This window comes from Staurois parvus, unplaced genomic scaffold (assembly GCF_062004578.1).
Source record: "Staurois parvus isolate SC_StPar_1 unplaced genomic scaffold, SC_StPar_1.0 ptg000388l, whole genome shotgun sequence".
Taxonomy (NCBI): Eukaryota; Metazoa; Chordata; class Amphibia; order Anura; family Ranidae; genus Staurois; species Staurois parvus.
In genome coordinates, this window is record NW_028318184.1 from 1,928,537 (window position 1) to 1,943,239 (window position 14,703).

At 40.9% G+C, this 14,703-nt stretch overlaps 1 protein-coding gene across 1 annotated transcript in view; it reads right to left on the reverse strand.

The window, feature by feature from the left end:
* Positions 1-778: 778 nt before the first annotated feature.
* Positions 779-14,703, reverse strand: part of SLC25A27 (solute carrier family 25 member 27) — a 39,481-nt gene continuing 25,556 nt past the window's right edge. The window contains exons 8-10 of the mRNA XM_089685901.1: positions 10,188-10,290; positions 4,482-4,566; positions 779-980 (exon numbers count right to left, since the gene is read on the reverse strand). Coding sequence (XP_089542027.1) covers positions 4,495-4,566; positions 10,188-10,290 — 175 coding nt within the window. The 3' untranslated portion in view covers positions 779-980; positions 4,482-4,494. The remainder of the gene's footprint in view (positions 981-4,481; positions 4,567-10,187; positions 10,291-14,703) is intronic.

Consider the following 14,703-nt stretch of genomic DNA (forward strand, 5'->3'; position numbering starts at 1 on the left):
AAAGACTGTGTGGTTGTTTCAAGGAGCACAATAAGAAAATACTTAAACAAAAATAAGCTGCGTGGTTAAGTTGCCAGAAGGAAGCCTTTACTGCTCCTGTGTCACAAAAAAGCCCGGTGAGGCATGTCAAGGTGTTGTCGGCTTATTGTAACGGGGCTTTTTTTGTGGCATGCAAATGTTTCAACACAGCTGTATGTTTTTCTGCTTTTCTCCTTTCTTTTGTAAGATACTGACGTATTATTATTATACAGTATTTATAACGCGCCAACAGTTTGCTCAGCGCTGACGTATGGCTGTCAGACACAAGGCTCATATTCCTTAGAGATGTCTGCAAGTCATATTACCACGAATATGCTTCTTTACCATCATTACTGATAGAGCAGTATCTTCAGTGATATTTAGGCTGCGTTCACACGGAATACTATAGCGTACACCCATGCAAGGTCGTGTTTACCTGCATGGGGAAGCACAGGTTTTCTGTGCAGGCACTCCCATTCATGTCAATTGGGACAGAGCAGCTGCACAGATAGACGTTGCTCCCAATCCGACATCCATGTGGGTGTGCGGCTCCAAACACTAACAGCATGGATCCCTGGGTAGGTAAACACGGCCCTCTCACAGGCGTACACTGTAGTATGCCAGTATGAACAAGGCCGTATAGTATAAGACAGTCAAAGCCAGTCTGCCATAAGAAGAAATACTTTGCAGAAAGACTCAGGAGCAAATCGGCATACAATATATATTTAAAACAAGCACAGATGAAAAAAAAGACAACAGATTACATTTTTAGTTATATTTAGTGTAAATTTATATCAATTAACTAGTTTTTTTAAGTTTTTCTTTTATAAAAATCACAATTATTTAAAACAATTCTTCATTTTTAGGAGCTAATTGTGTAGCTTCTCAGAGGTGTAACTGGAAATTTGTGTGCATCTCTCTTCAAATACCATGGTGTCACACTTCTGCTGATGATCTCATTCCTGTCATTCCACAGAAAAGAAGAAAAAGTTACATATACTGTATATGTTTATATATACATACGTGTGATATACACATACAAACATACACCCGTTATGCAGAAAAAAAAAATATAAATTGTATGAATGTTTACACACCTAGATTGTTGCCTTGGCTAGCAGTCACTGTTCTTAAACAAGCGTGCAGAAGGTAAAATCACATTTCCAAATCTGCTTACTTGTCCCAAGTCTGTGATTTTACATACTGAAGCCAGCATTCAAGGTCACAGCATTGCAACCTACAAATACAAGCTTAATTTAAGGCTAAACTTGGGGCAAATGGCAAAAACACAAATGAAAAACATCTATTGGAACTGTTTTACCTGCCAAAAGAGTTGTATTTCTGTTCATTCAGTCCTGAGATTTACACAGCTCACACATAGCCCAATCCCTGCCTGATGGGAGAGGGGAAACTGATCTTTCTGCACTGCAGTTTCACTTTCACTTACAGGTCTCCTCCCCACTCTGTGAATAGACCATGAAAGGAGAAGCACAGTGATAAGCACATCTTCTTTCTTCTCTTAGCTTGTTTTTTGCAACATGTCAGAATGGTTCCTTGTGTTGCTCCGCCTTCCCTCTCTCTGGAAGCTGATACCAAGTCAATTCCAGGCACTTACACTGCTTACATTTTAAATAAAGGTAAATTTAGCCTTTAACATATGTTTTAAATGTATTAAGAAAAATAATAAATGCACAGTTTTTCTCTGTAAAAATCGATCCCTCATGTGTGTGACCTCTCTATTGAAATCTACATCCTTATTATAAATCCTACGCAATTGTAGGAACTGTCCCACAGGAATCTCTGTGTGTGTTTGGGATATCCTGAGTCAGCTCTTAGAATGCTATTGCCTGATAAGGTTTTCCTATACAAACTGGTGACAACTGCGCCCTCACAGTTCCTCAGTGTGACATCCAAGAAATTAATGCTGTGATCGCTCATCTGTCCAGTGATGCTGAGGTTATGTTCATTGTCATTGAGATACGACGACAAACATTCCAAATCCCCAAACTCACTGGAACAAGTTAAGATCAAATCATCTATGTAGCGCCTGAAAAACAGGATGTAGGGACAGAACGGGTTGTCAGGTCCAAATATTTTCACCATCTCCCACCAACCCATGTGGAGGTTGGCGAGAGAGATAGCAAGCAGGAGGTCTGCTTAGTAAAACAGCACACAGTACACAATAAAAGTGCTCCCTAACACACAGTTAACCCTTTGATCGCCTCACATGTTAACCCCTTCCTGCCATGTGTCATTAGTACAGTGTCAGCGCTTTTTATTAGCACTGATCACTGTATTGGTGTCACTGGAGATGTAAGTGGCAGTTAGTTCCCACCCAGTGTCAGAATGCTCACCGTCCCGCTATATGTCGCTAATTGCTGCCATTACTAGTATAAAAAAATAAATATCTAAAAATTCAAGTGTATATATACCCCGCCATTTGTAGACACTAACTTTCATGTTAACCAAGTAATATACACTTATTAGGATTTTTTTTTTAGCAAAGACATGTAGCAGAATACATTTTGGCCTAAATTTATGAGGAAGCTTTATTTTTTCTTTTATTGGATATGTTTTATAGAAAAAAGTCAAAAATATTGTTTTTTTTTTAAATGTAATTGTATATAGTGCAAAAAAAATAAACAAAACAAAAACACAGAAGTGATCAAATACCACCGAAAGAAAGCTCTATTTGTGGGGAAAAAAAAGTACATAAATTTCATTTATGTACATTGTTGTATGACCGTGCAATTGTCAGTTAAAGTAACAGTGTCGTGTTGCAAAAAAATGGCCTTGTCAGGAAGGGGGGTAAATCTTCTGGATGGCAAGTGGTTAAAGCGATTATAAAGGAAAAAAATTAAAACATACACACACACTTCTATACTTACCTGCTCTGTGCAATGGAATTGCACAGTGCGGCCCCGAACCTCCTCTTTTCGGGTCCCCCGCCAGCGCTCCAAGCTCCTCCTCTCTGTCCAGTGCTCCCACGAGAAGCCGCTTCCCATGGGGGCACTCATGTGTGCTCGTTCCCGAGCCCTGCTGCTTTGTCCAATGACACAGACCATTGACTTTGCCTCGCCCACCGCTCATCACTGGATCTGATTGACAGGAGCGGGAGCCAATGGCTCCCACTGCTATCAATCTGCCCAATGAGGAGGGAGACAGCGGCGAGAATCGCTGCTGTCTTGCATGACGCTGGATCGGATCGGGCTAAGGCAATAATAAGGGGGGCTGGGGGGGAATCATGCATAGAATGCATTAAGGTAAAAAAAGCTTTGAGGCTTCACAACCACTTTAAATAATAGGCTGTTCTGTTCTATTTCAGTTCTATTTACTTACACTTTTAATTAGTGCCCCAACCATTCTAAAAAAGGTTTGCTCGCTCTTACATTTTCACACTAGGTCATGAAGAGGACATGCTCCTAAAATGGACAATAGTAATGTGCATGAGGCCGGATAGGGTGGGCACCTCAAGGCATGAAGGACACTTTGAGCTTGATGGAAGCCTATTTTGTGACAGTCACTTTAAACTTCATCAGCTGCCTTGTTGGCCAATAATGTACATGCTATGGTAGCTGGCAGAGTTTAACCATTAAAGAGGTTCTTCAGTCACTTGTTTATTAAAAGTCAGCAGCTACAGTTTTTGTAGCTGCTAACATTTACTTTTTAAACAGACACACCTGTCTAGGGATCCAGCACTGTCCTCACCCAAGCTGGTTTCTTCACCGGTTTTCGGTACCTGGTGCCAGCATCTTAACTGTGGGCAGCTGGCTGTGACTGCTTGCGGATTCACAGCCTGCTGTCCACTGCGCATGCGCGAACCATGCTGAGCTTTCTGAATGGTCCCGCAGCCTTCTGGGACCTGTGATGTGTCCCAGAACGCTTTGGGCAAGGAGGGAGGAGAAGAACTTCCATTTCAATCGTCTAGGTCAGGGTTAGGCAACCTGCGGCTCTCCGGCTGTTGCAGGACTACAAGTTCAATCATGCCTCTGCAAGTCATAGCTGTAACTGTCAGTTTTGTAATGTTGCAATGCCTCATGGGAAATGTAGTTCCACAACAGCTAGAGAGCCGCAGGTTGCCTACCCCTGGTCTAGGTAATCCCAGCAGAAGTGGGATCAGGTACCTGTGAAAGCCAGGTGCCCACCCCCTCTCCACCCCAAACAATTATGTGCAAGTATGACAGAGGAGGGGAGAGTAGGAGGAATAGTGGAACTTCCTCTTTTTTGGGATAAGTTCTGTTTTAAGTCAGGGTCCAGTAACAGAATAGGCTTTTCGGACTAACAAGGTTCATAGCGGACATAGTGATTTACATTTTTAAATAGGAGGTTTTATATTAAAACTTTAACATGACGTATACTGTGGGCTGACATAATTCATAGCATAGCATCCTCTAACATTTTTTCATGTAAAATGGAAAGACTTGGTTCCCACATGCCTAAAAGACTTCAGCCAAACAACTTACCTAATGGAGAGACTCAAAATGAGCTAACCCCTACAATACGTCTTATCTGCTCATAAGTCAGCCAGAAGACCAGCGACCAGGGAGCCTGTAACAAAACACCATAACAAAATGAATAGGACATACGCTCCCAGACACAAACTTTAAATATGTGAATACTCCTGTAATCCCGTTCAGTGCATCCCCACCTCATTCTCCAAGGGTTAATTGCTTGTTAAGGCTAGAGATGACGGAATAAGCCATTACTTATAGCTTGCTTCAGTGGGCTCTAGTGCTCTCCCCTTCTCTCTGACACTCCAAGCTGTAGATGTGCCATAGTCATCCTCACGTACAATGCAGGATTATTGGTTCTGCATTGTATGCAAAGAAATTGCAGTGCCATAGAAAAGAGGCCTCTGGCTGGTTGCAGAGTTAGAAGATGTTTTCTAGAGTGAGCATCGGGTAAGTATTACAGCTTATTCTTCTACCCCTAGACTTAACCATTTAACCGTTGCAATTCAGGGGCCCCACTGCAAAGGTGTTTTTTTGTAGTTCCCACAGTTCAGCTTTACAGGCCAGTTCACATCTGCGCAGTGCATTTTCTGGTGCATTGATTTGTAGGCACATTACCATTTAATGCTATAGAACGTGTATTTTGATGAAAAGACATCAAAATACAATATACAGGACTTTTTTTTTTTTTTTTTTTTTTTTTTTTTTTAGGTGTGTGGGTGTTAAAGCCCACCTTTTTGTCACCACACATACAGTCAGGTCCATAAATATTGGGACATCGACACAATTCTAACATTTTTGGCTCTATACACCACCACAATGGATTTGAAATGAAACGAACAAGATGTACTTTAACTGCAGACTGTCAGCTTTAAGGGTATTTACATCCAAATCAGGTGAACGGTGTAGGAATTACAACAGTTTGCATATGTGCCTCCCACTTGTTAAGGGACCAAAAGTAATGGGGCAATTGGCTTCTCAGCTGTTCCATGGCCAGGTGTGTGTTATTCCCTCATTATCCCAATTACAATGAGCAGATAAAAGGTCCAGAGTTCATTTCAAGTGTGCTATTTGCATTTGGAATCTGTTGCTGTCGACTCTCAAGATGAGATCCAAAGAGCTGTCACTATCAGTGAAGCAAGCCATCATTAGGCTGAAAAAACAAAACAAACCCATCAGAGAGATAGCAAAAACATTAGGCGTGGCCAAAACAACTGTTTGGAACATTCTTAAAAAGAAGGAACGCACCGGTGAGCTCAGCAACACCAAAAGACCCGGAAGACCACGGAAAACAACTGTGGTGGATGACCGAAGAATTCTTTCCCTGCTGAAGAAAACACCCTTCACAACAGTAGGCCAGATCAAGAACACTCTCCAGGAGGTAGGTGTATGTGTGTCAAAGTCAACAATCAAGAGAAGACTTCACCAGAGTGAATACAGAGGGTTCACCACAAGATGTAAACCATTGGTGAGCCTCAAAAACAGGAAGGCCAGATTAGAGTTTGCCAAACGACATTATTATTATTATAATACAGGATTTATAGAGCACCAACAGTTTGCTCAGCGCTTTACAATATAACGGGAGACAATACAGCAACAATGCAGTTCAATAAAAGAGGGATAGGAGGGCCTGATCCTTGGAGCTTACAATCTAGGAGAAATCTAGTTGGAAGCAACATAGAAAGGAAAAACCAGGCATCCAACACACCCAAATGTGTGTTAGATGCTTTGTTTTTACCTTGTTTTTACCTGTTTTACCACTGCTAAAAAAATCTTCCAGAGGCAAGGACAGTCAAACAGATACAGTATGTATTAAAAGTATTCTTTTACAATAAAGCCTTTTTCCAATATTTTTCCAGGTAGCAACAGAATCGCTTAAAGCAAACTTTACCATGGAAAGATGTGGAACCACAAATAAAACCAACTGACGTGTATGTAAAGGGGACCACAAAAGATATCCAAAGAATATTCATGTATAAAAAAAATTCAGACACCAATGTATTTTGTAGATAAATAGATGCCCCCTCTGATTAGCTACAGGAACTAAAGTAATAGTGTATAAATAACATTAATTAAAATTAGCATTAATGCAGACTTTTTTCATGCCAGAATTTTCTTTCGATATCATTTGTGGTGCTTGTTACACTTGTGTTGATTAGCAATTCTGCACTAAGCTACCACACCAGATAAGGATACATATTTTCAAAAAAGTGACTTATTTTCAGTCCAATGGGTTATGAAAATGACAATCATATAGCGGAAATAAAATTCCTTATCCTGGCATTAAATATTCCTGAATTGAACATTATTAATCAGTCTTATTTTTAGATTACTTTTATTCCATGACTTGAAAAAAACCATCTCACCTATACTTTGTGGAATTAAAGTCAAGGGAATGTAACTGGCACAATCACTTCTGTCAGCAGTCAGGGGATGAAGATTTCTCTTGGGGTATATTCACACCAGATGTGATGGGACTGCGTTGGGTGGCTATTCCAGCATATCCCCACCACATGACAAGGCAAAATGTCTTGCTTTGCGGTGGTGTGTGCTTAAAAGTACTGCATGTGTACTTGCACCATACAACAGGCAATTGAACTTTTTGAAATGTCAAAAAAAAAAAAATGTACAGTGCGTTGCGCTGGACCTCACTGCATATCAACCACTGCATTGTAATTCAGTGGCTGGTGTGAATGGACCTTTACTAATGCATCTTTATGCAAGACCACTGGCTTTGGGGCTGGCCTGATCTCCAAAAAAATTTAATTCACTATAATAGTCACTAAGATATTTTAACTACAAACTATTTCATGAAACTAATTGCTGTGGTTGTTTTGATTGTGTGTATGATTCAATGCACATTTCAAGAAGCCTATATGTTTGAACTTGATGTTAGGATTTATTAGACATTTGATCCAAACTGATGATCAATATTTAAGACACCTGATTCCTTTTAGCTGACTAATGTTGTTAACTGTCTGTCTTAACTCTATAACTGGTGGAGCATGGTTGAACCAAACAACTGTTTTTTTTTACTGTCCGTGAAGATAATTGTTCTTACAAGAACCTGTCACAAAGTTTGGGGTTATTTTAGTGTTTTACAGTTACTAGTTAAAACCATACATGGGCTATTCATAGTACCTCTATATGCTTTAAAGTGTTACTAAACCCACAAGAGTAGACTCAGTCTGTATATGCAGTAAAGCATGCTTGTTATACTCACTGTGGAACCTAAGGGGTTAATCCTATGCACTGTTTAAACAGGCTGTTTAATCCTGACTTTTCTGATCCTAGACATCATTGCTAGAGAGGTTTAAACGACATCTAAAAAAGCCTTCACAGTTCTGGAACAACATCCTATGGACAGAGGAGACCAAGATCAACTTGTACCAGAGTGATGGGAAGAGAAGAGTATGGAGAAGGAAAGGAACTGCTCATGATCCTAAGTATACCACCTCATCAGTGAAGCATGGTGGTGGTAGTGTCATGGCGTGGGCATGTATGGCTGCCAATGGAACTGGTTCTCTTGTATTTATTGATGATGTGACTGCTGACAAAAGCAGCAGGATGAATTCTGAAGTGTTTCGGGCAATATTATCTGCTCATATTCAGCCAAATGCTTCAGAACTCATTGGATGCCGCTTCACAGTACAGATGGACAATGACCCAAAGCATACTGCAAAAGCAACCAAAGAGTTTAAGGGAAAGAAGTGGAATGTTATGCAATGGCCAAGTCAATCACCTGACCTGAATCCGATTGAGCATGCATTTCACTTGCTGAAGACAAAACTGAAGGGAAAATGCCCCAAGAACAAGCAGGAACTGAAGACAGTTGCAGTAGAGGCCTGGCAGAGCATCACCAGGGATGAAACCCAGCGTCTGATGAGGTCTATGCGTTCCAGACTTCAGGCTGTAATTGACTGCAAAGGATTTGCAACCAAGTATTAAAAAGTGAAAGTTTGATTTATGATTATTATTCTGTCCCATTACTTTTGGTCCCTTAACAAGTGGGAGTCACATATGCAAACTGTTGTAATTCCTACACCGTTCACCTGATTTGGATGTAAATACCCTCAAATTAAAGCTGACAGTCTGCAGTTAAAGCACATCTTGTTATTTTCATTTCAAATCCATTGTGGTGGTGTATAGAGCCAAAAATGTTGAAATTGTGTCGATGTCCCAATATTTATGGACCTGACTGTATGTGTTACATAGGCAGCAACACGTTACAGAGACCATGTCAGTTCCCCCCCAAAAAAACTCCTCTTAGTATTTTGCAATAAAAGATCTTTTATACTTGCCTTTCCATGGGCCTGTATCTTTGACCTTCTCTCCATTCTAGCACTACAGCAATGGTCAGACTCTTCAGCATATGTCTGTGTCCCCCATTGTATATTGTTGTTTTTTTCTTCGAACCCTTGTCACTATTGTGTCCTTTACTGACATAGGGGTTGGTGGAAGAAACCACACAGTGCAGTGGGGAATAAAGATATGACAGTGAATGCAGTGTTCCACTGCAGGAAACTACCAAAATATTTTTTTTAGGGGATTGGCAGGGTCTCTTTAAGACAGATATGACACCAACCTTTTCATCCAACTTTGGTATAGTAAATATGATAATTAAACCAGGTGCACAAGATAAGTATCAATAATTTCTTTCCATTCCTCACACATAAAGGGGGGATTTCTGCTTTCCAGTTTGGCTTTGGGAAGGTCTTTAAAACATATCTAAAAGGCAAAACTTATTTTTTAGTTTTGGACAGTGAGGAAGTATTCGACCCACTGTCAAGTTCTTACTGCTGCTAGGAAGGTTCATACTAACGGTCACTGTTAATTTAAAATTCTAAGTTGTCACCAGAACAGGAAAACGTCTCCAATGGGGATACTTTTTCAGCTGACAGCAGTCTAAAAGGGATTTATCTTGCTTTGAAGATATTCCCTCTGACAGTGTTGTGTTCTATTTATTTATCACACACATTCCCATAAAAGCCCTGTTCTTGTAATGATTTTCTTTTTGAAAAGAATTGTTAGCTGTGTACATCTGTGTAGGGTAGAGGTATCTTAGCGTAGCTTAGATTAGTTTGCCCATTTTATACTTAGATGGGCAAGACAATGATCCCAAACACAAAGCCAAGGAAACTCAATTGATTTCAAAGAAAGAAAATAAAGCTGCTAGAATGGCCCAGCCAATCACCTGACTTGAATCCAATAGAAAATCTATGGAAAGAACTAAAGATCAGAGTTCATAGTGGAGGCCCACGGAACCTTCAAGATTTGTTTGTGTGGAAGAATGGGCCAAAATCACACCTGAGCAATGCATGTGACTAGTTTCTCCATACAGGAGGCGTCTTGAAGCTGTCATTACGATGTCAATAGCACTTTTGGAAATATATTTACTGGGAAAAATGCTGACGTGTTCAATACTTATTTTACCTGCTGTAGTATGCTACTTAACATTAACATGTATGTGGAGATGTGAAACTAACTTAAAAAAAAAAAGAAGAAAAGCCTTGGCACGCCTAGCCATACCCCTCATATGCCACTATACTTTAGTGCCAGCTACTCTACTGAAGGTGCCCATTCACAAGTTCTCATTATAAGCACTGCTGTAATTTAACCTATGTGTAACCATGTGTTATGTAAACGTTTATTACAACAAGCTTTATACCAAGAATTTTCTGCATTGTTAACATTTTTCACCATTCATCCAAATTTTACCATTCTCATCCAAGTGGGAATAAAACCTTTGTAGAGGGACAGGAATCCCTCTCCACGTACAGCTTGGATGAAACAATCAGTGGAAGACTTGTACAGGATTCCCCTGGAAGAAAAAACAAAAATCACAAGACTTAAGTTATCATTTAATTAAAGAGCTTATTTTTAATAGATGAGCATGTTTGGATCTTAGTCCAAATCTAATTGAGCGATCCTGCCAGGAATATGGTCACTGTACTGGGCCAACAATAAGCAGTGAGGTGTTCCCTACCTCACAGTTGTACATATTCACCCCCCTTGTATACATGTGGCTGTGGGGTGGGGCAGGGAATGCCTTAGCCGATTATGACTGATTTAATAGAAATGAGCAGTAATCAGATCCCAAGTATCATTTTAAGGCTACATTTGCATCAGCATTTTAGCCTCCTGCAGGAATCTGAAGCCAGCTGCCACTGCAATTTGCACCAGACTATATTGCCTCTGCGAATGTACCCTAAGTCATCGCTCTTAAAAGCGAAGTGCAATTTTAAATTCAATACCCCGTACCTGCCCTCCTTTCAAAATGTCTATAGAAGCACGTGCCTCGGGTGTGTAGAAAGATGTTTGCACTGTCGATTCAACCCAATTTTTGTTTTGGCACTCCTAGCAGTATGTGAATATACAAAGCTTGGCCATAAATGATAACAGTTGTCTGCCTTTAGTTTGGTACATGTGCCATTAAAACTAATAATCTTGGTGGCCAAGTCTGGAGCATGTGCAGGATACTGCAATTCAGAGTAAATGCTGAGCTGGGGTTCTAGGCAATTGCTCACGGTCCCCTGATCCCTATTTGGGTGATCTGCTCAGGTCACACAGTAAAGACATTCAGACTATGGGGATCAAATAATGAAAAAAACTCCTGCGCTCAATGGAACACCTATTAATAAGCAGCACACACTCGCCTCAACCACAAGGAAAGAACACAGAAATACAAAAAATAGCGCAGCGCTAACAACCTATACTAAAATACAAATGAGATAAATGGAAATATCACATATAGAATGCACAATAAATATTCAGTGTTAGGTGCTCATAAAATGAATACTATGTGCAGCAGTCCATAAATGCCAATGATGGTGAAAAATCACAGCAAACTCCGTGAGGTGATCACAGTGCCACTCAGTGTGCGGTCAATCCACAGATGGCCAAGATGGCCCCTCACCTCCTTGATGCGACCCACTGGGCCAAACAGCTATGTAGGTGACCTTATACACCCAATAAGGTATCATCAAAGGATGGAACGTATGGATAGATCCCTCCAATATCTTCTCCTATCTCCTAGGTACTCGATTCCACAAAACCGTTTAAGATACCATTAAAAACAAAGAAGATCCTCCATAGTGTAATCCAGTTTTAATAATAACATGAATATAAATAAAATGCCCACTCACATGTAAAATGACAAAGATCAGCTTTTTCCCATATCATGGGTGTGTTTCCATGGTTCTCATGCTAAGAAATGCATGCAGCTCCACAATCCCTCCAGAAATGGCGCTGACGCCGGAAATGACGTCACCGCGCCACCGGAAATTATGTCAGTGCGTACCTTAACGCGTTTACGTCACGATCCACGTGACTTCCTCAGAGTGAAACGCCCATACTGACACATCAGCCATTTATAAGCTGCAGGGGCGTCACCCTGCCCAGTGGGAAGACGCCCACCGCAGCCATGATAACGGAGCACAATACACTACTTGCAGCGATGCATTAATGCCCACTATGTCCTTATAACTGGCAGAAAAAAACAAAAACCCCAACTTTAATATTTAAAACCAAACCACTTTAAATGGCAAAACCCCCTCAGAAGGGTAATCTAAATCTAAATTAATTTCATGGGAATTTGCAAAGAGTGTATGTGTGTGTATATATATATATATATATATATATATATATATATATATTATCATGAAGGTGCGGGACAGCCTTCATCATAATAGGCTAAAATACCTGCAATCTTTACCATAAATAATCAGAAGGTGCAGGAAATCCTTCCTCCTATAAAAATCAAAAATCTAAATATGTGTATATATAAACATATATACACATGTATATTTGTCTTTATAGCATCATGCCCCATGTAAACACACACATCCCAGGATCACAGATATAATGAACTATATATATTTAAAAACATAAAATGCCATTACAATAAGTAAAAATAAAAATATAAAAATAAAAAATAATAAAAATAAAATAAAATAAAAATTCCACATATCCTCAGAGTTAGCAGCATATATTCAAATCTTCAAAAAAAAAACCAAAAAATACATTATTTATTTGTCATACAATTCCGCAGATAAAGAAAAATGTTCCATTCCTAATAGTCACTGATGAAGCAGTTAAGGTGAAACTCCACATTGAGACCCTTAGGTGTCAAAGTTTGCATTAAAAAAATCCACTTTGATTCGGCTCTACTGAGTGACCTAACTTTGTGACTGCCCCTCCAATGACCATTATATTTTTCAATCCCCCAAAATTGGAGAGAAGGATCCTTATTATGATGAATCAGAAAATGCTTTGAAACATTATGTTTCGGGAATGTTCACGAATACGTTTCCATAATGGTCTCTTTGTCCGACCCACATAGTGCAACCCACATTTACATTGTAGGCCATATACCACCCCCTCCATTTTGCATGAAATGAAGTCTCTGATCTTAAATTCCTCTCCACTATGGGTGGTTATAAAGGTTTTACGCCTCGTGTTAGTAACTCTCATCTCTTTACAGGCAAAGCACCTCTTACAGCAGCGGTTCTCAACCTGGGGGTCGCGACCCCTTTGGGGGTCGAACGACGCTTCCACAGGGGTCGCCTAAGACCATCGGAAAACACATATTTCCGATGGTCTTAGGAACCGAGACACCGCTCCTCGCCGCCGTCTCCAGGTGTGGGCGGGATGACATGCCGCCCCTGTCATCTGGACACACCTCGAGATCAATCCTCGCCTGTGATTGGCCGCCGGCACTGTAGCTCAGGAGAGGCACACAGGCGGCCAATCACCGGCAAGGAGGTGGAGCTTGGAGAGGAGCCGAGCGGCACCGCGAAGATCGAGCGAGTGAAGAGGAGGAGAGCGGCCGGAGAAGGAAGACATCTGACAGGTAAGTGTTGGTACCATGGGAGAGGGAGGGAGCGAGCGAGCCCAGGCTGGAGCAGGGGTCTGCAAGGTAAGTATCATTGGTGTCAGTGGGAATAGTGCCCCATCATTGGTGTCACTAATACCAATGATGGGGCACTATTCCTCCCACTGACACCAACGATGGGACACTATTCCTCCCACTGACACCAATGATGGGGCACTATTCCTCCCACTGACACCAACGATGGGACACTATTCCTCCCACTGACACCAACGATGGGACACTATTCCTCCCACTGACACCAACGATGGGGCACTATTCCTCCCCCACTGACACCAAGGATGGGGCACGATTCCTCCCACTGACACCAATGACGGGGCACTATTCCTCCCACTGACACCAATGACGGGGCACTATTCCTCCCACTGACACCAATAACGGGGCACTATTCCTCCCACTGACACCAATGACGGGGCACTATTCCTCCCACTGACACCAATGACGGGGCACTATTCCTCCCACTGACACCAATGAAGGGGGCACTATTCCTCCCACTGACACCAATGACGGGGCACTATTCCTCTCACTGATACCAATGATGGGGCACTATTCCTCCCAATGACGTGGCACTATTCCTCCTACTGCAAAATTACAGTTATGAAGTAGCAACGAAAATAATTTTATGGTTGGGGGTCACCACAACATGAGGAACTGTATTAAGGGGTCGCGGCGCTAGAAAGGTTGAGAACCACTGTCTTACAGGGATAAAAACCAATATGGTCCAAGAAAGTGACAGATTTGTTCTTCCCCGGTGGGTCAAGAACATTTTTCACTAGTTTTGTCCAAAATGTGGGGGCTTTCCTATATATACATTTTGGATATTGGGTCAAAATATTATTTAAAATGGGGTCCATCCTCAACAGTGGCCAATGTTTTTAAAAATTCTTTCTACCCTTTTATAATGTATATTATAGTCCAGAATTATGGCCACCTGATTATCTTTAGCTACCTTATTGTCCCTAGTATTATCCAGCAGTAACGACTGTCTTGGCATATCACCTACCATCTTACGTTTGGCCTCCACTTCCTTATATGTATACCCTTTGTCACAAAATCTGTCTCTTATTTGTTCAGCTTGTTACATATATACTTCCTTGTCCGTACAATTCCTTCTCAATCTAACAAATTGTCCCTTGGGGATGTTACAGAGCCAAGGAGGAAAATGGCAACTGTCCCAGGGAATATAGCCATTATGGTCCACATTTTTGAAAAACGTTTTTGTATTGATAATTCCCTCATTTAGATTGATTTCCAAATCCAAAAACTGGATCCGCACATCACTAACCTCCCAAATTAATTTTATATTTTGACCCAATATCCAAAATGTATATATAGGAAAGCCCC